Source organism: Dipodomys spectabilis, unplaced genomic scaffold (assembly GCF_019054845.1).
Source record: "Dipodomys spectabilis isolate Male_0828 unplaced genomic scaffold, ASM1905484v1 ptg000210l, whole genome shotgun sequence".
NCBI classification, from domain to species: Eukaryota; Metazoa; Chordata; class Mammalia; order Rodentia; family Heteromyidae; genus Dipodomys; species Dipodomys spectabilis.
The window spans coordinates 732,749-757,745 of NW_024870887.1; the positions used below are offsets into that span (position 1 = coordinate 732,749).

Sequence of the window (24,997 nt, forward strand, 5' to 3'; positions counted from 1 at the left end):
CACACACACACACACACACCCAAGCACTGACGGTACCAGGTTCCAGTGGACCTGCTTCATGGTGCTTTGCAGACCTTGTAGCCCCTGCAGGGCTGGCCTGTGCTCTGCCACGAGGATGGGTCAGGTTCACACGGGTGTCCAGGAGACAACCGCTGTCTGGAAAACAGTGTGTTTGCCTGCCCCTTGTAGAGGGAGCGGGCTGTGTTTTCTCCCTCCTGTAATTGTTACCATCTGTTTCCCCGGCATCATGTTTGTTGATGTTTTCTTGTTTTAAAACTGAAATGAGTCAGATTGGAAGCTGATTTAGGAAAAAGTGTCTAGGAGACAAGCTCAGAGTGGCCATGAGGGACTGTATTTTAGAGCCACTGGAAAAGGAAAGATTCCATGGAGCAGACAGAAGATCTGCCAGCTACTCCTACAGACCCCAGAGCCAGAGCAGACAGAGGCTATGTGAGCTTTTGTGCCATGAGTGTGTGTGTGTGTGTGTGTGTGTGTGTGTGTGTGTGTGTGTGTGTGTGCGTGCATGTGTGAAAGAAGATATGTGTCATTCTAGGGGTCGGGGGCTATAAATGGGGATGGAATGTTGGAGTTGGATTCAGGAAAGAGCTGAATTGGATTCAAGAGGATCCCCCCGCCTCCCCGCGCCCGCTGTTGACTTCAGTGTGGTCTCCAGTAGATAAATAAACTAGCTCCCCAGAGCCATCTGAGGGAGTTTTGAAGCCGGGTGACGATGGATGAGGAAGTGGGATTACTCAGATATTTACAGATGAGTTTCCAGGGAGCAGAGCCCCAACACGATCCTCACACTTGTGGCGAGGGACATACTGGGTTCTAATGACAAGTACCTACAAGATGCATCTCTGGGCACATGTGGACCAGAATTCTTAGGTCTACATTCTCTGGGCCTTTCTTCCTCACATCTCCAGAGCTTATCCCAGGAGTTCCCTAGAAGCAGGGAGGTTCCCTGTTCTGAAGGGCCAGGTTCAGAGCATGGAATAGGAACTGGCTTCATGAGGTCACAAACTGGAGGCCTTCAACGGCCATCTTATTCCAGATTTATGTCAATACTCAGTCTCTCCTCCCCATTCCCATGCCAGTCTCTGCCAATCACCTGCAGTCTTGCTTCGTAACTTTACTTAAGTGATGTTGCCCCTCCTCTCTCCACCTGAGTCTGCAAGCCCAGCACAAAATGGGTAATGACCTGCAATTCAACCCAGCCACCACCAGAGGCCATAGTGTCCCGACTGGCCGCATACCCACATAACGACCAAGGTCTCCCGATACAGTTTCTGAATCCAGATTCAGCCTGTTTGCCACTCCTTTGTCCTCTCCTGATGAAGCCTCTGCCTGAGAGGGAAGTGCTGGCCTCAGCAACCCAGAGAAAACAGATGCAGAAGACTTCACTTTTGACAGGGCATCCTTTTTGAAAAGGGTCCTTAACGTTTTCGTGTCCTTGGTTCCCTGATTGTAGTAATAGCTCCCATTTGCTGAGCCTCCTGCCTCATCCATGATGCTAGAGTAGGCTCTGGAAGCAGGGAATTTCCACTCCTTACTGAAATCTGTCTTTTGAAGGAAGGATTATCATAGGTGTTTTTAAGATGGTATTAGCTAGCTCTGCCTTTTCAGTAACATACCTGAGATAATCAACTCACAGAGAGAAAAGGTTCATTTTGGCTCACAGTTTCCACATTTCCAGTCCTTAATCGCTTGGCCCTGTTGCTTTGGTCCGGTGGCAACAGGTGGGAGCAGATGGTGGAGCAAGCTCCCATACCTCATGGCAGCCAGAAAGAAAATCAGAGAAAAAGGAGGACATCAGAGTCCCATAATACCTTCCTAGGGCACACCTCCCAATGACCTAACACCTCCCATGTGGAGGAGGCCCTACCTTCTTCCTCCCATTAGTGCCAAGCCATCTACTAAGCTTGAGGGTATGGGCTTTAGGAGGGCATTTCAAATCAAAATGATAGTGTAGGTGAATGAAAGAAACAAGGGCTCAGAGAGGTTGTAGCTAGCAAGGTCACGAAGTCAGTGATGAAATAGGCCTGGAATCCAGACCTTCTGGCTGCTAAGTCAGAGCTTTGAGCATTGTGAATGGGGAAACCCAGAATCCAGACCTTCTGGCTGCTAAGTCAGAGCTTTGAGCATTGTGAATGGGGAAACCCAGGGTATTGTCAGCTGGGCAATGCGATACAGGGCAATCCAGGCTGGCACCGTTTTCTTCCGAAGCTCTTGGAGGCCTCCTTATGCCCTTGAATCTTTGGTTCAGAGCTTCTCCTTCCTGAGCAGTCACGAGGCCTGTGCTGAGCCTCATTCATAGCACAAGGCAGGGCATGTAACTCACGCCATTTACTGTGCTGTTCAGGAGCAAGCAAAGGAAACTTCTCGTATGTGCATATTTAAGCACTTTTATTAAGTGGAACAAGCTATTTCTGAACACGAGAGTGGCCAACAGCCTTAGAGGAAATTAAAATGAACCATGACAATGGAAAATTGCACAGGGGCACGGCGGATTCTCCGGAGATAAATACAACAAGCCTTTCAACAGCATTTGGGAAAGTCTAGAGATCATGGAGATTATGTTGTGAGGGTGGGGGGGGGGGAGCAAACCATCTGAAAATTAGAGCTCAGGCTGGTGGGAGGGCCACTCAGTATGCTAGTCAGGTCTGCGTGTGTGTCTCTCCATTAAACATACCCAGGGGGCTGGTGGACAGGGTGGAGCCAGAGAAACAACAGATACATGGATTCAGGCAATGATACCCGCTGCGTGTATGTTCTATGGGTGCCAGGAGCTGAATCCTGTCTCCCCAAATCTATAGGTTAGGACCTTTTCCTCCCCTTGCGATGGTATCTGGAGATAGGGCCCTTTGGGAGAAAATACAGTTTAGATGACATCGTGAGTGGGACCTTGTGACTATACTAGTGTCCCCATGAGAAAATCAGTGTTCTCTGTCTCTGGTCACCATGTGAGCACACAGCAGAGACAGCCAGCCTCTACAAGTTCTCACCCAAACCCACCATGGTGACTTCCTAAGATCAGACCTCTCAGCCTCCAGAACTGTGAAGGATAAATTTCTGTTGTCCAAGCCATCCTAGTATGTGCTCCTAACTAAAATAACAAGGAGCAGAAATGGATTCTTACTAAGACTTTACCCCAAAGAACTCTCAGGCTATGAGGGGTTATAAACTAGCCTGTCCGTATGTCAGCTGATAAAGGTAGGATTGGTATTCCTCCAGTAACCTGTGTGCTTCTCAAAGCCTTAAACTACTCATGGCTGTATCTCTAGCACAGGATAACATCCAGTAAGTGTGAGAAGAAAGGAAGGGAGGGAGGGAGGGAGAATGGATGATAGCTGGACGATGGGGGAAAAGATAGATAGATGGATGGATGATACAACTGAAGATAAGACCAGCACAGAATTGGAACTCTGGCCACCAAACAGTGCTGACTTTGAAGTGAGAAGAAGGAAAGCCTGTAGCAAGCAGCCTAGTCCCTGCTGAGGAAGGAGTATCAGTGGAGGAACCTAGCTGGAATCCTCTCTCCCTGGCCCAGGGATCCTCAGCAAGCAGCCACAGGCAGAAAGCCAACATACCATCTCCCAGCTGTCTCTATGGGGGACCAGGCACCCCCTCCCAGTAGAGTGGTTACCCCACCAATGTGTAGAACAAGACCAGAGCCTCACATGCCCAGGTGCATGGAGTGCTAGCACTCCAGTACCCTCTCCTACCCCAAGGGGGTCTGCTTCCCTGTCCTTCCTCCCTGCTTCCTGGCCCTCTTCTGCCAGGCCTCCTGAATGTGGATAGAAGCTATCTGCCTGGGACTGACTCATACCATTTCCTTTATTTTCTTTTCTTCTTCATGCATCTTTTATTGTTACTATAAAGGTGACATACAGAGGGGGCTACAGTTACATAAGTCAGGTAAAGAGTGTATTTTTGAACAATGTCACCCCTTCCCTTGCTCTCTCCCAGCTATACCTCCTGTCCCCAACCACAAGTTATATAGTTCATTGTCAACATAGGGTCTAATGAGTACCACTGCTGCATTGTGCCCCACCTTGAGCAAACAAGACAAAAGGAAAGAAAACAAAGACGGCAACAAAGAGAAAACTTCTTATTTCCATTTCCTGGAGTTCATTATGACAAATATTATTTTAAAAATAATTCAATACTAACCCAAAAAAGTCACTTCAGTCCCCTCCATTGTGAAGCAAGGAAGCTGAGCTGCCGTGGGGCAGAGCAAGGTCCTTGTCCTCAGGACCTGCCTGGCTGCTTTTGTGGCTCTCATAACATAGACTTGAACAGACAGAAGCTACAGCAAGTGAACACCAGGGAGCTGGAATGGAAACTGAGTCCCTCGTTGCATGCTTCTAGACTATTCCTCAGCAGAGCGGGGGTCAGTCTTACTGAGCTTGAAGCTCCAGACTGTTAGAATCTAGACCTGTGTCCTGAAACACACCCATCCAGCCCTGACTTGGTTCTGGGAGTGTTGAAGTCCCTGGGAGAAAAACAGTTTTAACTCCTTCCTCAGAGCCGCCTTACAAAGACATTTGTGCCGTGTTGTTTGTTTCTTTGTCCTGCCTGCCCCTTGGTGTGACTTCGCCTCAGTCCCCTCTCTTGTTAGGCCTCTAATGAGGTTGCTGAGGATGTCTGTATCAGGATTGTGTTGCTAGGCGGGCAGGGTTGGAGTCCAACTCTCAGCCGACTTTGCGATCTCAGAGCCAGCTCTGGGAGTCCCACGCACAGGGTTTGCAAATTGAGGGCAGTTTTCTCTACCCAGCGAGGCTGTGTTTGTAATTAAAAAATAATGATAATGTTCTGCTGAGGCCTCTATCTAGAAAAGGGGACTCCAGAAGGCACAGTTAGGAGGTTCCAGAAGAAGGCACAGCGGGGAGGGGCGGGGCTGGCGGAGTTGCAGATAGGGGCTGGGATAAAGCTTTGGCTTTCATTCTGATTCAGATGGGTCCTATGCATTTGGAGAGCTTACTTGATCCCAAAATGCCAACGGGGAAGGGGCTGGGGTGATGTTTGCTGAACCCTCAGTCAAGCAGATGTGAAGAGCCCTCTGCTCTTCTTGGTGTGGTTGGGAGCTGTCTCCAGGAAGGCCCAGAAACCTGAGTCAGAATCATATGGGATGCTCTGAGTTTCAGGTGACAGAGTACCAGGCCCGATCAGCAGGTGGCTCAATCAAGGAAGCCACATTCATCCTCACACCACACTTAACCCCGCCACCAGCCTCAGGGACAGAGGACTTTTCCTCACTCAGATGCACTGAAGACTTCAAATCTGAGCATGACAAAGGCTCCCGGAAGCGGGTGTTGTCGGGTGTGTGTCTGAGAGTCCGCAGCTGACCCTGGGGAGAGCGAGGGGTGGTCCCACGCTCTCCGTCTGCAGGCTCTGCTTCTGGAAAATATCCCATCAAAGGCCAGAGCAGGGACTGCCCTGGCCGCCTACCTACCCGCCCACTTTGGAGACAAGAATGAAGACAGTCACCATGCTGTAGAGGGAGCTAGCTGAGTGTCACCAAGACTGAGGTGAATGGGAGCCTGAGACTGAGCAGGCTAGGCATGGTACTAAGAGCAGCTGTTGGGAGCCCCGCTCCATGAGAGATGACTGAAGGGGGATCAAAGGCCCAGCCTAGCTCCATAGCAGCTGCCCCTCGCCCTCCCCCTCGTCCCGTGTGTCCGTCTGGGCCACTGGCCCCCCTCACATCACAGGCATGCGTTGAGGCCAGGCCTGCCCTGCACCTCTACAGAATGAAAGGGAACGTATCAGAGCAGAGCTGAAGCACAGGAAAGGCCTCTTTCTTTTCAAAGACTTTCATTTGTGATGGACTTTTTTTTTTCCAGGTGATCTTATTTCAAAGCCCCTTTGAAAATTTTGTGGGTTTTGTAATGGATGAAAAGTTACTTGGAAATAGGACTAAGAAGTTTTTGGTTGAAAGTTGTTAGAGGAAAAGTTGAAAGCATGGAGTTGTAAGGTTCTGCCAGATTTATCATTTCTTTTGTCCACGAGGCCCGTCACTGGGAGGGGGTCTCTCGGAGGGGGCTAGGGGAGGGGGATGTGGACAGGGCACACATGGTGCAGAAGCCAGCCCCATCCAGGGTTGCTTTATGTCTGCCAGGGAAGGCTGTCTGCACAAATGTCTCCAAGGACTAGACTTTGATGTTGGAAAATGGAAAAGCAAATACACTTCCAGAATACTACAGAAAGCTCTGTCGAAGACAATGGCTGTCACACAGGTGCTTCATACCAGAAAACCCATTGTGAAAGAAGGTGGGGCCTGCCCGAACAGGCCTGAGAGAGGCTGAGAGGAGGCCTGGTATGAGTGCTAGGTCATGTCCATGTGTGAGAACAGAGGGCAGAAGAGTGCGCACACGCACGCACGCACGCACGCACGCACACACACACACACACACACACACACACACACACACTGCCCATGAGCTTTAGTGGGGGGGAAAAAAAGCATGGAAAACAGAAATGGAGGGAGGAAGCCAGTATGGCAGCTCAGAGGAAAAAGATGGGGAAACACTACTAGGGTTGGCATTGGGAGGTGATGTCACCAAATTGGAAAGGGGGGGGGGGGCGGACAGGTCAAGTCACAGAACTATGGAAGAGAGCAGAAGAGGGCATGAAAGCTAGGAGCCAGCAGAGGTATGCACCCAGACTGACCATAATGGAAGGGACAAGAGGCTGATGGACTCCAGAATGCCAAGTGAAGTCATCAAAGATTTGATCCAGACACTGTTGGAATTCCAAAAGGAAGAAGCTATTAAGAGGGAAGAAGAGAGGACGGGAGGGTTGAAGATTGAGGATGGGAGGGTACAGCAGCATGTCCTCCTAGAAGCGAGTAGAGAGGTAGTCTAAGTAACTGGCCCCATCTGAGAGGGACTGGGGAAACTTTAGTGATGGCTTACAGGCTGGGATCTAAGGGAGAAAGAGATGATAGAGTGATTGAAGCTGACCTCCACAGCCCCAGTGTACATCCTGGTTGGAGCAGGAGGCCCAGTGGGTAGGCAGGAGGAGGGAGCCGTGGCCATGGTTCTGAATGTTGAACCTCTAAGCCCAGAATCTGTGGGCTCCTCCTTGACATGAATAGCCTATTCTTGCGGTTGTCAGCCCTAGTAGGGGTGAGCTGAAGCAGGAGAGGGTGTGGAATTGGCTGAGAAAATCCTGGATATCCCATTCTGGAGGTCTCAGGATGGTGCTTTGGTAGATGGCTTGTTCCCCAGGAGCTCACATGCTAGAGACTTGATCCCAGTGTGGCGTCCTGACATAATGGAGGTTATAAGAAGCAGAGCCTAGCAGAAGGTAATTGGGTTGTGAGGACTCTTCTCTCAAGAAGGAATACATCAGGTTTGGTAGAAGTGAATTAGTTCCCTCCAGAGCAGCAAAGAGAAAGAAAGAAAAGAAAGAAAGAAAGAGAAAATAAGTCTGAGCCTAGCTAGACACAGCACTTCATATCTGTAATTCTAGCTATACCCACAATCACAGGCCAAAGATTGTGAGGATCAGGCTTCAAGGCCAACCTTGGGCAAAAAGCTAGCCGTGTGCCAGTGGCTCACACCTGTAAACCTAGCTACTCAGGAGGCTGAGATCTGAGGATCGCGGTTCAAAGCCAGCCCAGGCAGGAAAGTCCATGAAACTCTTATCTCCAATTACCAGAAAACCGGAAATGGTGCTGTGGCTCAAGTGGTAGAGCGTTAGCCTTGAGCTGAAGAGATGAGGGACAGCGCTCAGGCCCAGAGTTCAAGCCCCACGACCAACCAAAAAAAAAAAAAAGTTAGTGAGACCTCATTTCAACAAGCAAGCCAGGTAGGATGATAGACATCTGTGACTCCAGCTACACTAGGGCATAGGTAATAGTGATACAAGCCAGCTCAGGTAAAAGCATGAAACCTTATCTGAAAAAGAACTAAAGCATCAAGGTCTGGTGGCAGGGATCAAGTGGTAGAATACTTGCTTAGCATTCATGAGGAACTTATTTCAAACCCCAGTAAGTAAATAAATAATAAAGTAAAACGGTGAACTAAATATATACTTCTTTTCTCTATCATGTTCTCAGCCTCGGGTATTGGGTTATAACAACACAAAATGGCCTAAGAGTCGACCCAGGTTAGAGTCCCAGCATGCCCCTGAGTATTCTTGGAACTTCTTATTTCTCTCAGCAGTAAAATGAAGAGATGAACACGGGCTTCCTCGTGAAAGGAACAGCTCTTAACCTTGCCTCACCAGTGGGAGGTAGTTGAGCAGGAGCCAATGGTGGCCGACCCGGAAGTCCCACCCTACCTCTATCTGGCTCTGTGTATGGCTCCATCTTTGTGATGGTGCAGGCGCAGGAAGTGAGTGATGGTTTTAACTTGGAGTATTTGACCCTCCGGCTGCACTGGAATCCTAGGAGGAAGGCAGCGTTAGATCCTCTCCCTTGGGGTCTCTCCTTCCCCCTCTGGCCCTTCCTCACCACCCATTTCCTCACACCTCCACCCCCCCACCACCACCCAGCCTCCTGGCAGGATCATTTACCCTCTAGAGACATCATCATATTCCTTAATATGATTGGAATCTGAATATATATTTAAAATGACAAGATTGAAATTAAAATTTAAATAAAGAATTACTTTTCTATAAGTTGCTCTGAAAGCAGTAATTTAGCAGCAAATTGATAGAGAAAGGTAAGCACTGGTCCTTTAAACCATCGTGCCGTTTCCGGCATACGAGCTAGAAGTGTCTCAATTTAACACATCATTGGTCAGTATTATTAGAAATTTCATCGGGCTCCGGAGCACATTCTGGTGGGGCTCCAAAGGGGAGGCCAAGGTGCCAGCCTGGGGCCAGAGGCCCAGAGAGGGCAGCCTGGTTAATGAGGGCAGAAGGTTTTGAGTGAGACCCTCCCCAGTGCCAAATGGGGATTTAGCTGCCGTTTGTTTTCTTGTTTGAGTTCAATAGCAATCAGGTCTGAGAACTGGAGAGACCTTTACGTGTCATTTGCTCTTCCCTGAAGCCACAAGGTTTACCTACGCTGTCTGTCAGCACTTCCTCTGACCTCTGGAAACTGAGGCCCAGAACAGCAGTCCTTGACAGTGACCTCTCCAAGGAGCTTGCTCCCATGAGCTGCATAAGCAAGACCCCAAAACCTGTACCAATCAGAAACTAATAAGCAGCGAATGAGCCTCCCAGGCTAGGGGCCTGGGCCTGGGAACTTGAGTGAAAGATAGTTATGGCTTCCCCGAGTGGGACTTACCTACCTTGCCATCACCATAGCCTTGTTAGAGAGGCACATGTTGGGCTCCCCTGCCCCAGACTTACTGAACCAGAACCTCCAAGAAAGGAGTCCAGTCCCCTCCAGTCCTAACATACCCCAGATGCATGGCAAGTGTGTTCCCTCTGGAAATTCTTGCATGGCAGGGACTGGCCACTCTACTCACAAGCTTTTGCAGTCTGTACACACGGTGCCAGAAAACCTAGGTGTGATCCATGAGCTACAGCTTTAAAAAAATCCCAGCCATCCAAAGATCTCCTCCCCAGCCTGCATTCCAGCCGAATGCCATTCCTTTCAAGGAAGCCTTCCAGGCTGCACCACCTTTGGAAGTGAATGCACTCTTCTTCCACAGCGTGGATCTGTTCACTGAGACTGGCCTCTATCATGTACCATTCCTGGACACCAGGAAGACCCTGTAGGCCTTGCAGAGGGAGGGATGCTGAAAAGAAATGTCCACCCTCGCCTGCCCAGCGATGCTCAGTCTGGAGCTGGCGGTTTTTGTGATGTGATTCTCCAGGACAACCCAGGGCCTGCTCATTGGAGGGGCCTGAGCCCTGCTCGCTTCTGCCACATGCAGGCACCTGTTCCCCTCAGACCAGCCCATAACCCTCGGGGTAAGAAGCAAAGCGAGATGACAGTTCCTCGCACAAGGCTGAGGATGCAGTGTCTCCACCCACTCGAATCTCTGGGTCTCTGCCATCAGTCTCTACAGAATGTGGACTTGGAGCTGCGCAGGCCCCCTTCCAATGGAGGTGCGTCTACTTCCAGACTGCCCTCTGCTTGAGTGACGGGTCACATGCCTGCGCACTGGCTACAAGGGAAACCGCAGGGCAAGTGTTTGACGAAGGTTGTTGAACGTGCACAGGGCAGTAGGAAAATATGGCAAAGGTTCCTGGTAAGGAGCAGGCCACCCAAGTATCCATTATCACCAGCAGCCTTCAAAATCCCACCGATACTGGGTTTCCCCGAGTCGGGTGGCTACGAGCGGCCTCTCAGTCTTTCATCCGAGGACACTGCCATCTGGGGCAGCAGGGGGAGAGAGGCTGCGCTAAGTCTAGTTTTAGCATTTATGCAATTACAGCCCCTTCTGTATTTATGCCGGCCCAGATCCTCTGCAGAACGCAGAGGGATGCAGATAAAACTGCAGATGCGTTTGCCAAGAGCAACACGCAAGTGACTTTTTGATCTTTGTTACTTTACAATGAACACAGTAGATTGGGTATCCTTTTTTTTTTTTTTTTTTAGTAAATCTTTTATTGTCTTTAGTTGTACAAAGGGATTTCGATTCAACATGTCAGTGCATGAATATAGTGCCCCTTGATCAATGTCACCCCTTTTGCCATACCCCCCCATCTCTCCCTACCCAGTGCACTCAACCCCTCAACTTACCTGCTTCTGGTTCAGATATGTACGATTGAATGTTATGATGGTACTTACCCTCCTTTCCTCTCTCCGTTTGTCTGACCTCAAGCTCTCCTACCCACCCCCCCCCCCGCATTGGAATCCTCCCCTGTATATACCATACTTTAATCACTTGTATGTATCAGCATAGGGGAGCCTATATAATATGTTTTATCATTCAGATCTAACTTCTACGTATGAGAGAAAACATGAACCTTTTGTTTGTCTGAGCCTGACTTACACAGTAGATTGTGTATGCATCTTTTCTACTGGCTGAATGACATTTTCTACTAGCTCTCAAATTTGTGCACAGGCCCTCAGAGCTGAACAGTTGTGGGTGGTCTGTGGTGTTTACTACAGTTCCTCGGAGGTGGTCATTTATCACTGTTCTGACCTATAGGGCCCAAGAAACTAAGGCAGAAGCTGTAGGTTTTCATGGAAATTCAGGCCCAGGACTAGGGAAATGGCACATGCCATGCTCTGGTTTATCAAAGTCATCACAGGCTTATGTGATGCTTTTTGCTTTTTTATTTGACTGATAAGGAGTTCAGTTTTCCCCTGTGTAGCGTGTATGTGTGTATGTATGTGTGTGTACACGTGAGCACATACAAACATGCACCAATCCTAGAGCTTGAACCCAGGGCCTCATGTTCTCACTTGGCTTTCTCATGCAAGACTGGTGCTCGCTCTGTCTGGCTTTTTGCTAATTAATTGGAGACAGGAGTATCTTGGACTCAGATCTCAGCCTTCTGAGTAGCTAGGATTCCAGCTGTGAGTCACTGAAGACTCGGTTCTGCGTATCTTTGATTCTCCATTTTCCTTTCTCTTGTCTTCCTTCACATTTCATTGTGATTACCCTCTCTGGTCTGTGCCATCAGTCCCTCCATCCATTCAGAAGGGTGGGAGCAAAACTACAGTGCAGGTCTGTTCTGAGCAGTCTCACTCCCACACTGTGATCCTTACAAGTCCTAGTAAATCCCACCATTGCTGAGTCCCCGTGCCTGGCAGTGTTCCTGGCTAGAGTAAGAACAGAAGCTTCCCTGGTAGGCGGGGGCTCACAGCTGTGAGGGCGGGGCTGCTAGGAGCTGTCCTGTGCTCAGTGGCACTTAGCCCCTGCCATCTGTCTGCTCCACACAATGACAGGGCATCAAGCCCCGCAGTTCTTGGTCTGGCAGCAGCTTTATAGGCAGTAGAGGGCCACGGGTGCTGGCACCATTGACCCCCCTACTTGACCCTGGAGCTGGGCTATGTCAGATATGTCTGGGCTAGAAATGTGCTAGACATTAGAGGGTCCTTTGGTGGTATAACCTCAGCCCCGATCTATCTGCCTTACTGAATCCTGCTGAGCTTTTGTGGCCTAGCGCCAACCCATCTCTTTTTGGAAGCTTTCTCTGACTTCCAGCCCCTTCTGACCTCCTTGGGGAAGCAATGGAATATGCTTGGGTTTGGTTTTCCCTGGAGACCCTCAGTCCCCAGCCCCCACAGATCCCCACAGAATCAAGAGTCACCCTCCAGCATCCTACACCCAAGCACTCAGGAGGGGCTGATAGGCTCAGTGGCTTGGGTCAGCTAGGCCTCCAGCAACGTGCCCAGGCAGTGATGGGGTGCAACATCATTTATCAGGGTGCTCCTGATAGGGGAGGGCTGGCGATCGCATAGCCGTGTGCCCAAAGGGCACTCCATGCATTCACGCATTCATTGAACCAACAGTGACAAGGCTGCTCCGGGTGGCCAATGGGATGGCTCTGAGGCCGCTTTTTTTTCCTGGCATGGGGGCTGCTGGGCCCCTGCCATCATGGAGCTCGTCCACCAGGACAGGGTCAGGAAGAGAGCCCGGAGTGCTGAGATGCTGTAAGAGCAAGTGAGAGGGTCCGCCAGAGCCACCCAGCCACTGCTGATCTGTCTAGATGGTATCTTTGTACAGTTGAGCAAAGTGCTCTTCTCTGGATGGTGACACTCGCCAAAGAGGTCTCCCCAGGCTGCTGTAGACCTGGGGGTATGGCTAGTGAGCAGAGGCGCTCCTGTGAGTTCAAGTGCCCCCCATGGGGTGTCACCCCCCACCCCCGTCCCTCTTCTACCAGGTGTCTCTGCATTCTCGGAGCAGCTCGGTGGACCTTGTGTAACTGTCTCTCCAGACCAGTAAAGTGCAGCCACATGATCCATGAGGCACCGTCAACCTGTGCCGCTGCCTCATACAGAGCTGCGGCCATAAAAGACCTGGGTCTTTAGTGTTCTTCCCTCGCTGAAAGAGGCAGGATGCTGTCAGCCACCGTAAAAATGTGACCTTTGAAAATTTACAAGAGCTCGGGTTTAAGAAGCTGCTGCGTTAATGATGCATCCCATTAGCATCTCATTAAAGGGAAGCAGAGAGAAGCCTGCTCGGGCCTGATGATGGGCAGACAGGGCCACTGTGCAGGGCTGGCTCTGCTGATCTACCTCTCTCTGCCAAGCGCTACCATGCCACTGGGGCAGAAGCTGTAGCCAGTGATGTTCGAGAAAGGCGGAAGGTCTGGGTGGCAGTAAGAAGAAGCAAGCAAGTACAGGCCACCCAGCCCTGCCTCCCTCCCCGCTGGCTGGGGCCAACTTCGCCTGGCTGGTGGCTCTTCGTAGCTTTCTTGTATTTGTGTTCCACCCCTTTCCCCTGAGGGGGCCTGGAACTCAGGCCTGCTTTGCCCCCAACCTGAAGGGGGTTCTGTCCCATAGGAAAGAGCCATCAGAAGCTGAGTTCCCAACTGGGGTCATAGACCCATACATGACCCCAGAAACTGCTAGAAACTGAACTCTCCATGGCTTTACTTTGAGCTTGGGGCCCTTGGCAAAAGGAGAGTCTCTGGCCAGGCTGCCAGTCTTCTGTATCACCAGCCTTTCCCTGAGGGTCCGCTCCTGGGAGCCAGTGTTCTAGAGAGAAAGAAACATTGGCTAGATTGTTTTAATAAAAGAAAATTCCTGAACAGCAAGTGGCTTGCTGCTTCAGATGTTCCTAGCAGAGTAGAATATGAGTAGCCTTATTTATCTTCCCTAAAGGAGGAAAAAGAAAAAAAAAAAAAAGATTAAGAACCTGCTAGTCGTCGTCATGGAAAACACAGCCAAACAGCAGGCCTCCTGCAGCAACCCAAGCTCCAGCCGGCTTGCCCAGCTTCTGTGCTGGGCGTAACACAGTTCACACCCTTTGTACACCAGGACTCTCCACTCTACTGCAAGAGACACTTGAGGATAAGGCTGCGTACGAGCTGCCCACATCCCTACTGTCCCAGCCTGTGGTCGACATGGGCCCAATACCTATTTGCTGAAGAACACACCAAAGCACAAAGGAGCCACAGAGAGCGCTGGCAGGCGTGTTTGGAAGCAAGGGCCTGAGTGACAGATAGTCAGAAAGGCATATAATTTCCCAAGTTCAGAAACTAGCTTAACTTTAGAGCAGAAGTTTTAGAGGCAGAACTTGTGTCCCAAACTCAAGAAGATACCCCCCCACCCCCCCCCCCCCCACACACACACACTCTTCTGGCAGCATTGCCCATCCCAGGATACGTTCCTTGAACCCTTCTTTCCCTTCAAGGCCACATGCTGCCTCAGCAGGACAGAATGTGAAAATTGGAAATCTCAGTTGCCTGGGAGCCCTGAGGATCTGGGGCAGTAGTGAGGGGCTGCAGCGCCCCCTCCTGGCAGGAGGGGTTTCCACATGGTCAGTGAAGGAGACTGGGGTCTCAGAACTCAAACTTTCCCCTATGGAGAGCCCTGAATGAGACATTCCAGGGGACTCTAGTTCCAGGGGACCAATCTTTGTGCCACCAGGACCCCAGGGTCTGGAAGTACAGAGAGGGCTGCTGAGGGGCTAGATGGCTTCTTCCTTCAGACAAGGCACACATTGAAAGCTATCAATTTGGAGAACTGGAAATGTCAGACTGTGGTTCCCTGGTACTGCTGCTAAACATGGCTAACTCCTCAGCCCTGACACACATGCCCCCTGCCTTCCCCTAGTCACAGTAGTACGGGAGCCTCTGACCAGGACATTTGCCTGTGGAATTGTTCCTTTCTTGGGAGAGTCGCTTTTTCTTTGTTCTGCACTCTTGTGCACAGAAGCCGAGCATCTGAAGTGCAGGCCAGAGGTAAAGTGCAACCTAATGCAATTAGCTCGGCTCAGCCTTGGGGCCTAAAGCAGTATGGCTCCTGTTCCTCCCTGCAGGCTCTATGCCAACGCTGTGTATTGGCTCCATTATGTGACCAAGCCCCAAGAGCTGCGGAGCGTACTGCCCATACTGCTCTGTGCCTGGCCTAGGACAGGAGAGTCTCTGGTCAGGGAGCTCAGCCCTCCTACAGCTGCATCTCTGGCTGAATGCCACCAGAAGTCACTGCCTGATGGTGGCACTTACTTGAAGATGCCCCTGGGCTTCCTTTGGTCTCAGACACTTCCCAGAAGGCAGCTGTTCATTCTACCTCATACCGTACCCTCAGCCTGGTGGTGGACTGTGACACCCCCTCCCTCTCTCTGTCTTTCTCTCTTTCACATACACACACACACACACACACACACACACACACACACAATGTCTTAGGGGGAACTTATTATACATAATGATAATGACCATGGTCAAGAAATTTGGAAGATCTAGGAAAGAGTAGACGTTACCCCCCACTTCCTCACCCAAGGTCCTGCTAACATTGTGGTTAACCCCTCCTACGCACGTTACTCCACATGCAGACATTCACATCGGGAAGACATAGGTATGTCATTTTCTGGCCTGCTTTTTTTTGCTAGTTAGTTGGAACTGGGGTTTAAACTCAGAACCTCAAGCTTGCCAGCTGCTTGTACTCTAGCGCTGAAGCATACCCTCAGCCCTTTGTTGCCCTGTTTTTGAGACAGGGTCTTGCTGCCCACATTGGCCATGCCATGCCTGGATCACAATCTGCCTACTCTAAGCTTTCCATCCTCACTGGGGATGACAGGGACACATGGCCACGCCCACCTTCTTTCTCTTGAGATGAGTTTGGAGGACTTTTTCTGCCAGGGCTGGCCTTGAATCACAATCCTCCCATTCTTAGCCTCCCAAGTAGCTAGGATTGCAGGTACAAGACACCTGCACCCAGCTTCTGCGGTCTGTTTTTCTAATTAACATTATAAGTAGTTGTGAGTATGTTGCATTCTCACCCAGAATCCTTAGCAAATGTGATTCTTGATGACTGTGTAATATTCCAGAGCTGTCCCAATGCTCACTTTCACCTCAGCATTCATGTTCTTATTCTGCAAACCTAAGCCAGAGAGTGAAGTCTTAGAGCAAACTTCCTGTTCTGATCACCCAAATGTTCACCTCCACCCCCAGCCCAGGAGCAGGGTCTGAGCTGTCCCCCTAAACATGCCTCATTTCCTGTTCCCCATCCTCTTCAGGACGGGGCAGGATGGGGCAGGTTGCCACCTGATGGTGGGTCTCAGCAGACCAAGCATTATCTTATCCCAGGAACCCTTTGTAAAACAGCCACCTGTCAGAGGGTGGCTGTGAATCCACCATGGATGCCTAGCACCTGTCCTGAAGAAGTCTGTAGCGTTTGTGCTGTGGTGGGTTATTGGCAGTCTGAGGACTGGAGGACCCCAGGTGGTAGCATAGAACGCTCCTCCCTGTGCAGTAGCTTGAATTGGCAGCTACTGAGAGGCGTGAGGAAGTCCTGGCTTGGGACTCGGAGGCAGGAATCAGGAATGGGCAGAGGCCACAGCTATGGTGGCTCTGCCCAGGTGTCCTGCAGTTCCTACCTGACTCTGGTTGCAAAGCCAACTCTCTGCCTCCGCCCTGAGCCCAGGAGATAAAATGCAGGCCACAAGGGTGTTCTATTCTAGAGGATAGCTCGGACCAAGCTGTATTCACCCTCCCTATCTCTTCCCACAGGCTCCTGGCATCTCCAAAGCGGACAATCCGTCCCAGGGACTGGCAACCAGCATCCGGTGGGGGCAGACACCCATCAACCAGTCCACACCCTGGGACACCGATGAGCCGCCCTCCAAACAGATGAGGGAGAGCGACAATCCAGGTGTGTACATCACCTGCCCTCTGGGTCGCCTGCCTGCTGGTGTCCTGCTCTTCTGCAGAAACAGACACTTCAGGCCCGGGGGGACAGGGTCCAGTCTATTTCCTGTGTTGTAGCCGTGTCTCTTCTCATGGTGAGGATATTCAAAGGCCGGGTGCAGGGGAGTATTTGAGAGAGCAGGAGCGTTATAGAGGTAACTTCCAGTGAGGTGCAGGTTAATTTTGTGTAGTCGTTCCCAAACCGCAGTATTTGGATTGAAATCAAACTCTGCATCTTCCAGGAGGTTTTGCATTGGCCGTGAGTCCGTGAGGACTAGTCACTCTGTGCTCACGAGCTGGGACTTCCCTGTCCCACAGCACCCCACGCGGCCTCTGTCTGCACAGCTCCAGCCACCACGCGTGTCCTCCTTTTCCTCCTGCCAGCCCCATCGTTGCCCCTTAGGATACCCAGGTCACACCCGCTCGTCCTTGCACACAGCAGCCTCACAGATCACCAGAGAGCCTTGTCATCCCTTCTCCAAGTGTTTGGCTAGATAAATACCCCAAGCCCTCTGGTCAGGCCCCAGAATCCATGAATGCCCATCCCCTTCACTGGATCACTGTTCAGCTCTGTGTCCCTCTTGAGTCCCAAGGCCAGAACAACCCGCAGAGCTCAGGTGCAGTGTAACCAGCACCTCCACTGTGGTTCATGCAGCCTTCAGCCATATCTGTGCAAGCCCAGTCCCCCTCACATGGCCTCTAACAATAAAACCCCAGCACTGGCCGTGAGCCTATCCCTGTCTAACCTCCTTACAGTCAGACTTAGGCAGCTGGGTCTGGGGACCAAAGGACAGGCCTTGCCCACCTGCCCATGTGACCCTCAGATCTCCTAGACTCCCATTCCCACTGCTGCCCTAATCCCTGTCCTTCCAGTGTCGTCTGTCCTCCGCAGACCAGTGACAGTCCTTTCCATGTTGTCGTTGCAGCCAGCGATCCAAGCCATAATCAGGGCTTGCCGTACGGGACTAGAGACCGCTCCTTAGGTCTCTGTCCCCCTTTCATTCTCTACATCTCTGGTTACCATGGAGTTCTCTGCAGACACACCCACTGGACTCGAGTTCTGCTACATTTTCCCAGACTCCCTGGCTAGTCCTGGGGAGACTTGAGCTTGGCTGGGAGACACCCAGCTGGCTCCTGATGATAACCACCTCCTCTGTTTAGTGTGAGGACAGTCCCCGTCAGCAGCCCATTCTAGAACCTTGCCAGGACTACTTTGCCAATGTTTGTGGGCTTCTAGTACTCCCCAGCTTCTCTCAGTCTCAAAATCATAAATATTTCTTGTCCGTGTATCCTATGGTTTGTTCCATGTGTCATCTCCACACTGTAGGAGTCCTGGGATGTTGGTGTCCATGTTGTACCCACAGCAGATGAGCCTTGTGCCTCCCGCCCCTCAGCTAAGAGGGCACAGGACCAGGCCCCCGAGAGTCCCAGTCCCGGCACTACACCACCATACTGACAGCACCCCCTGGTGTTGGCAGAGCCAACAATCCTGTGGACTCCTTCCCTGCTAGACCATTTTATTCCTGAGAGGGAGCTGTCAGACCCACCTTCTGGCTTCTTCTTACCGTCTTCAGTCTCCACTGCTCCCCCGCTCCCACCCAGAGAAATCACAAAAACCAAGGCAGCATTTGGGCAATGGAGAACCCAGACCAGGACTCGTTTAGTCACAGATGACCCAGACTGGCTTTCCTTGTCCAGCCCCGCTGGGTCACTGCCGTGTTGAATCAGCTCAGGGAGTAGGGGGCATCCTGCTTTTCCTGATCTGCGCACAAGTGGCTACGTCACATACAGAGCATCTCAAGAAATAGGTCTGGACCCCCTTATTTGGCCAGAATTTCTTTAGAAGCTAAAATAGGCTTCTCTTGTTTCCAAGAGGGCTGGACAAAGCTCAGCCTCACAGCAAAAAGTGTGCTGCCAGCCTTTTCTAGGCCCCACTGGCCCCTCCCCACCTGGGTACACCTCGTCAGGCCCCAGGCTCTTGCCTCTCCAAAAGCCTAGCACTCAACGGTTTCCACCACGTGGCTTCTTTGTCCCTCCCTCCTTCCCTCCCTCCCTCAGAATTCTCCAGAAAGGGAGAAGAAACACCCACAGTTATGGAACATTTATCACATGCCAGAATCTCTTCTAGTTTTATTTTGGTTCCTCAATCAGTTCTCAGTGGCCCGAGGGGGTCGGCATCACCAGTTCCAGTTAACAGGTGACAAGAACGAGGCTCAGAAGTACAGAAGCGACTTGCTGGGACTCTTAGCCAGTAAGCGGCAGACTTGAGATTTGAACCTAGGTCTCTTCAAAGGCCTCAACATTTTGCACTCTGCTTCATTGCTTTTCACCTTTCCCAGGCAGACTGTTGCTTTCTCCTTGGAACTTTTCACAGCCATTTGCTTATAGTTCGTAAAGACCTTAGCCTGAGTGCTAGAATCACAGAGCCCTGGTCTGCCAAGTTCCTAGGCTTGTCACCCACGTGTGTGACTCCAGCACCCAGCCCAAGATCTAAGGCAGTCGGTGTTTGTGAGATGGATGTCTAACCGGCAGATAATATTTCTTCCGTCTCCCTTGCAGGCACAGGGCCATGGGTGACCACGGTGGCCGCCGGGAACCAGCCTGCCCTGATCGCACACTCCTATGGAGTGGCCCAGCCTCCCTCCTTCAGCCCGGCTGTGAACGTCCAGGCCCCAGTCATCGGGGTGACCCCCTCACTGCCTCCCCACGTGGGGCCCCAGCTTCCGCTGATGCCCGGCCACTACTCACTCCCGCAGCCGCCCTCCCAGCCTCTGAGCAGCGTGGTGGTGAACATGCCTGCCCAGGCCCTCTATGCCAGCCCTCAGCCCCTGGCGGTGTCCACCCTGCCTGGTGTGGGGCAGGTGGCCCGCCCCGGACCCACTGCTGTGGGCAACGGCCACATGGCAGGGCCCCTGCTGCCTCCTCCACCACCGGCTCAGCCATCCGCCGCTCTCCCCAACAATGCCCCTGCCACCAATGGGCCCCCCACAACTGACTCGGCCCATGGGCTGCAGATGCTGCGGACCATTGGCGTGGGGAAGTATGAGTTCACCGACCCAGGGCACCCCAAAGGTAAGTCCTGCCACCCACACACACCTCCCTGTGTGCCTGCTCCATGCCTCCCTGCCCGGTCACTTCCACGGCAGGGGCCAGACAGACTGTGCTTCATGGTGGCTCCTTCTCTGGTCTTACCTAACCTGGAGCTGCATCAGGTCCTCACCCTGCCCAGAAGAGCCTGGCCTCAGACAGGGGAGGCCAGGCAGAGGGCTAGAGTGGAGGGTGGGAGGAAAGGGCTGTTTGTATGGACAAGAAGTGCAAGACAGGAGGAGGAAGGAAGGGAGAGCCTCTGAGACCAGAGCCCCAGACCATACTCACCTCTGACCTTTGACCATGCTCCCCTCTGACCCCTGGGCCAGGCTAAGGTGAACGTTGAGAAGGAATCATTTCTTCCTCTCAAGGCTCCCTAGAAAAGCCCCCTTGGGATCGTTCGCCATTTTCTACCCATGAGGACATTCAGAACACAGACTGCCCATGCGCCCTCCAGGAAACGCCTCCTCTGCCGAGCCACTGCCTGAGTACAGGACCAAGGCATTTACACCGGTCCAGGCACAGTCTCAGACGGTCCTGAGCCAGAGCTAGGGGGGGGTCTGTGGAACCTTGGAAAGAGCAGCCCAGCCTTCAGTGGATCCTCCTTCCCCAGCCCCTGAGGAGTTTCCTTACAGGGAGGCTCAGAGTTAGAGCCTTGGGAACAGAGTCTAGGGAGGAAAGAAGAAACACATGAGGGCATGCTTCTTGGTATAAGCGCCAGCATGGAGGAGGTAGGCTCTGAATGAGGCTGGCAGGGTTCATCTGCTCCTAATTATCTGCTGATCCCTTAATGCCAAGGTAGGCTAGGTCCTTCTCCTGCCCAGGCCAGAGGACAAACTGCTGGGTCTCAACCAGGTGCAGCAGCTCTAGGCACAGGAGGAGGCAGGATCCGTGCTGAGCAGTCCAGCCAGCCTGCGAGGGTACCTAGGCCTCCTTCAAAATGGCCAGTAGACAGTCCTAGACTAGTTACACATCTGGACACAACTTCTTTGCCTCCCCAAAGAGCAACATCCAAGTAGCCACTCTCTTCTTACCTCCAAAGATTCTGTCTCTAGCCTTCAGAACCATTTCCCCAAAACAAAAGCCATGCATAGGTTTCTGTCTGGTTTCATCCCCAATCTGAGTGAGCCCTGGCTTCCTTTGTCTTAGAAATCAGCACTAGCTTTAGGTGATAAAATTATAGGAAAATACATCTAAATTCTAGCAGACTCTTACTTTAAGATCTGTTGTTGTTGTTGTTTTCTAATTTACTAGATGTATACCTTGTTTGAATTGTTTTGGTTCAGCCCTGCTCCCTTTAAAAAGTCTCCCTCAGCCCCTCAAAAACAAATTCTCACTCTGACACAGCTGGCCATGGGAGTCACCCAGTCTTTCTCAAAGCCAAGGGGCACTGGTTGGCTTCCTTGTCCTCCCATGGGTGGCATGACTTAAGAAAGGTCTTGCTGACTAGGCATGCATCTAGGAAAAAGAATTATTCTCTGCAAGATGGAGCTGGCCCAGAGAGCAGTGGAGTCCCTGGTCTGGTGCTCAGCAGCCAGCTAGGATCCGCCTCACCAAGCTGCTGCGTGTAAGCCAACCTCAACATCCTTAGCCCTAAAAGGCAGGAGATGGGGAAGGCACAGGTGGTAGGGACAGGTGGCCATTGAGCCGCCCAGCCTGCTGGGTCACTGGACGGTTGTAGAGTGGATCCAGTGACAGCTGGGCAGAGTCCATCCTCTGTGGTCTCGAGCCTTACAGGTGAGAGGAGAGAAGAAAGAGCATTCTGATGGGACACCCTGTCAGGCCTCCCAGGGGTAGACAGAGTGTGGGTGAGAGCCAAAGAGGAAAAACCAGGGAAGGGTTCAAGACCCCACCTTCTAAGGACCACCACCCCGCCATGCCCGGTCCTTCGGCTCCAGCCAGTGCCCTGGGTGACCTGTCTGTGATGCTCATTCCCAAAGGATGCCCTCAAGCCAGCAATTTTCCCAGAAATTACATTTAACTCGCTTCTGTGTGTGTATGGTCCTCATCAGCTGGTAGATCAATTCCCTTGTATTTTCCGGGAAGAAAGGCAAGGAAGTATGCACTACAAATGCTTAACTTGGGGTGGGTTTTTTTTTTTTTTTAATAATTTCTCCTTTCATTTCTAATCTTAAAAGCCTTTATTACTGAAGCTATAATTTGTCTGTCAGATCTCATGTCAAACAACGGCATTTTTTTTTTAAATAAGAAGCCCAAATTTTGAAACCAAATCTTTGCAGCTTGCTATAGGAGAGTTATAATCCTGACAAGACCACGTGAGTGTGGATTTGGGTCACTTTTAATTTTGCCCCTAGGGATTTTTAACATCTCTGAAACCCAATTGATTTCACACTCTTAAATGATAGACAGCTAGCTCCAGGCGGGAACAAGAGGCACTGTACGATTATATCAACACAAGTCAGAACTCCACTTTAAAAAAAAAAGAAGAGGAAGAAGAAGAAAGGAAAGAATTTTCCTTTTCTCCCATTCTCTGTTTGAAACCTTGCCCGGCATTTTAATAAGATCCACGGTAGAACACAGCGCGATCTAGCTCATTACAGCCCTGAGACTTTGTCTACTATTGTTTGAGGTGACAACCTGGCCTCTTCGTGGGCTTGAGTAATTATGGAGAGATCCCCCTCCACGAAGAACAGGTCTTGCCAGCCAGAGGGATGGGCCACTGGTATTTTTAGACTTCATTAGAGCTCTGAGTTAAAAATTTCACTTTTTGTTTCTTGTAATTATCATCTAACCAACTGAGTGAAATTTTCAGTCGGAGCTCTATTAGTCTGCCTTCCCCCACCTCCAGTCCCTCCAAAAAAAGAAAGGGGATGTTGGGACTTTAATTTAAAATTTAACCAATTGAAAAATAAAAGTAGTGTGCAAAATGCCTTTTGATTCGCAATAGGTCAAATGATTGTCTCTCATCTGTGACTAGGGAAGCCAGCTTGCGTGCAGTTCACTTTAATGAGTGTTATTTAAATGCATTGAGCACGTATAGGTTTTCCTAAGAAATGTACGAGATAAATCTTTCACTGAGAACAATTTGGGGGTGGGAACAAGCTGTGGGATTTTTTTTTTAGATTATATATATTGAAAGCTAATTAAAAATAGATTTCATGTGTGCAAAGTGATAAGGGAGGAAAACAGAATTAGTTCCATTTGGATCTGTTATGAAATACCTGAAATGAGTGTCTGGTTGTTGGATTGGACCCCCGAGCTAAGCCTGGGGGAGTAGTTTGGCCAAGCTAGGCTTCCGTTTAGCCCTGGGGTCTCCTGTCCCTGTCTCTGGAGCTCCCTGGGAGCCCACAGCAGAGCTGCAGGCAAGGGATGTGGTGATTTCTGTTGCTTGCTTTCTTCCCTAGAAGGATTTAGGCTCAGCGAGACTGTGTGTGGCTGAGGAGAAAGGACCAGGCTAGGCCTGCCTTCTGCTTGCTTACAGACCGCCGCCCCCCACCCCCAAAAAAAAAATTAAGTCCCAGGTGACTTTAATAGGAAGATGTCTTTTTGTGTTTATTTGGGGGAGGGTGTTCCTTTTTTGTTTGTTTTGGTTTAATGGAATTATTATGCGAACTCAGGGCCTTGAAGATGCTAGTGATGTACTCTCCTGCCCCTTTTTGCTTTAGGTTATTTTGCATATACAGTCTCCCTTTTTTTTCCCCCAAATGGCCTTAGATCTCAATCCTTCTATCTAATTCCTCCCAGGTATGGCTCCCAGGCCCAGCTTGTCTGCTGAGATACAGTCTCATTCACTAGGGCTGACCTCAAACCAAGAGTCCTCTGATCTCCATCTCACAGGTAGCTGGGATTATAGATGGGAGCAACTATACCAAGCTCATAACTTAGATTTTTTTTTTAAATAGGCCTAGGGTAAGGAACTGTGAGAATCTATCTACAGGGTTTGGCCACATGGCAGAATATAATTAGACCCATCCTGTGGTCCCACAGTTTTCTCCCATCCCATTCCTGCTCCTAGGACCCCACTCCAAGCCCTGTGTGGATGACAGCTACTTCCTACTCTACAGGTGACAAAGCAGGATCTTGGAAAGATACTTTGAGGCATATAGCTGTATGACTGGGCAAGTCCTTGATTTCTCTGAACCCCTCTTCTCCAAGCTTTAAAATGGGGTGACAATACCAACTTCCTGTGCCTAGGGGATGACTGCACGGCACTGTGCCCGCTCACTGCCGAAAGTACCCACTGTTGCTGCTGGCACTGGCCCAGGGTCAAGTGAGCTGAGAGGTGGAGGCTGGGCCTGCCCAGTGCAGTATGCTCCGGACTGGCAGCACCAGTTAATGCCATTCCATGGGGGCGGGGGGGGGGGGGGTAATCTTCAGGCATGTAGCCAGCTCAGATCCATCTCTCCTCACCCCACTCTCTGACATGGGGTCCACTGTTCCCTCTGTAACTGCAGAGATACTCTAGAAAGAACTAGAATGCATGAGAAATTTATTTGCCCACACATACGTAGGCAAGGGGCATAAAATGTTGTCCACGTTGCACTCACCTTTCCAGACCTGCTCTGCCTGTGTTCGCATCCTGAAAATGCTGCCTTGAAGCCATCAGGGTTCAAACTCAGAGCTACAGGCTCCAAGACACAGCCAAGGTAGTCTCTTCCAAACACAGCCTGGGCCTGCCACAGGGCTGTGGTTATGTCCCCGGTGGTCCTCGCTGCTCTGGTGCCCGGTGACATCAGAGAGGAAGGGACATCGGGTAGGGGAGCTCCTCCTCAGCCTGATCAATAAATGGGGACAATTTTGATCTAGGTCTCCAGCACTCAGAACCTTTCTGCCTCCTGCATTACCTTTTCCTGTGCTGTGTGTAGGCCGCCCTGGGTTTCCTTCATTTACCCATGCTTTGTGTTTTGAACATGGCACCCGCAAGGCAGATTATCTTTTTCTGTTGTCTCCTCACTGGGAACCCCTGGGAGGAGGCAGGCCAGGACATCATCCTGTTCCCACTTTGACCTCAATAGCTAAACCAGTGCCCAACACAGAGATGCTCAAGGAGCATACAATGGTTAAAGGCCCAGAGCACCATGCTGGGCCTAGAGCGAGGCTCTGCAACTCCTCTCTTCTCTTTCTGTGGTGAAAGCCGTTAGTCCCTGAGAGCCTGAGGCATTCAGGTGTAGAAAGTGCCCTGATGAGAGTCATTCTGCAGCCCGCATACCTGGCCCACACCTATACCCAAGAATTC

At 51.0% G+C, this 24,997-nt stretch overlaps 1 protein-coding gene across 3 annotated transcripts in view; it reads left to right on the forward strand.

Moving 5' to 3' along the window:
• The window catches only part of Klhl29 (kelch like family member 29), a 294,244-nt gene that overhangs the window by 214,751 nt on the left and 54,496 nt on the right, over positions 1 to 24,997 (forward strand). For 2 of the 3 annotated variants that reach the window (XM_042696802.1, XM_042696803.1), the window contains exons 4-5: positions 16,537 to 16,678; positions 19,273 to 19,785. In XM_042696802.1, coding sequence (XP_042552736.1) covers positions 16,537 to 16,678; positions 19,273 to 19,785 — 655 coding nt within the window. The remainder of the gene's footprint in view (positions 1 to 16,536; positions 16,679 to 19,272; positions 19,786 to 24,997) is intronic. The other variant, XM_042696804.1, reaches the window with a different exon arrangement.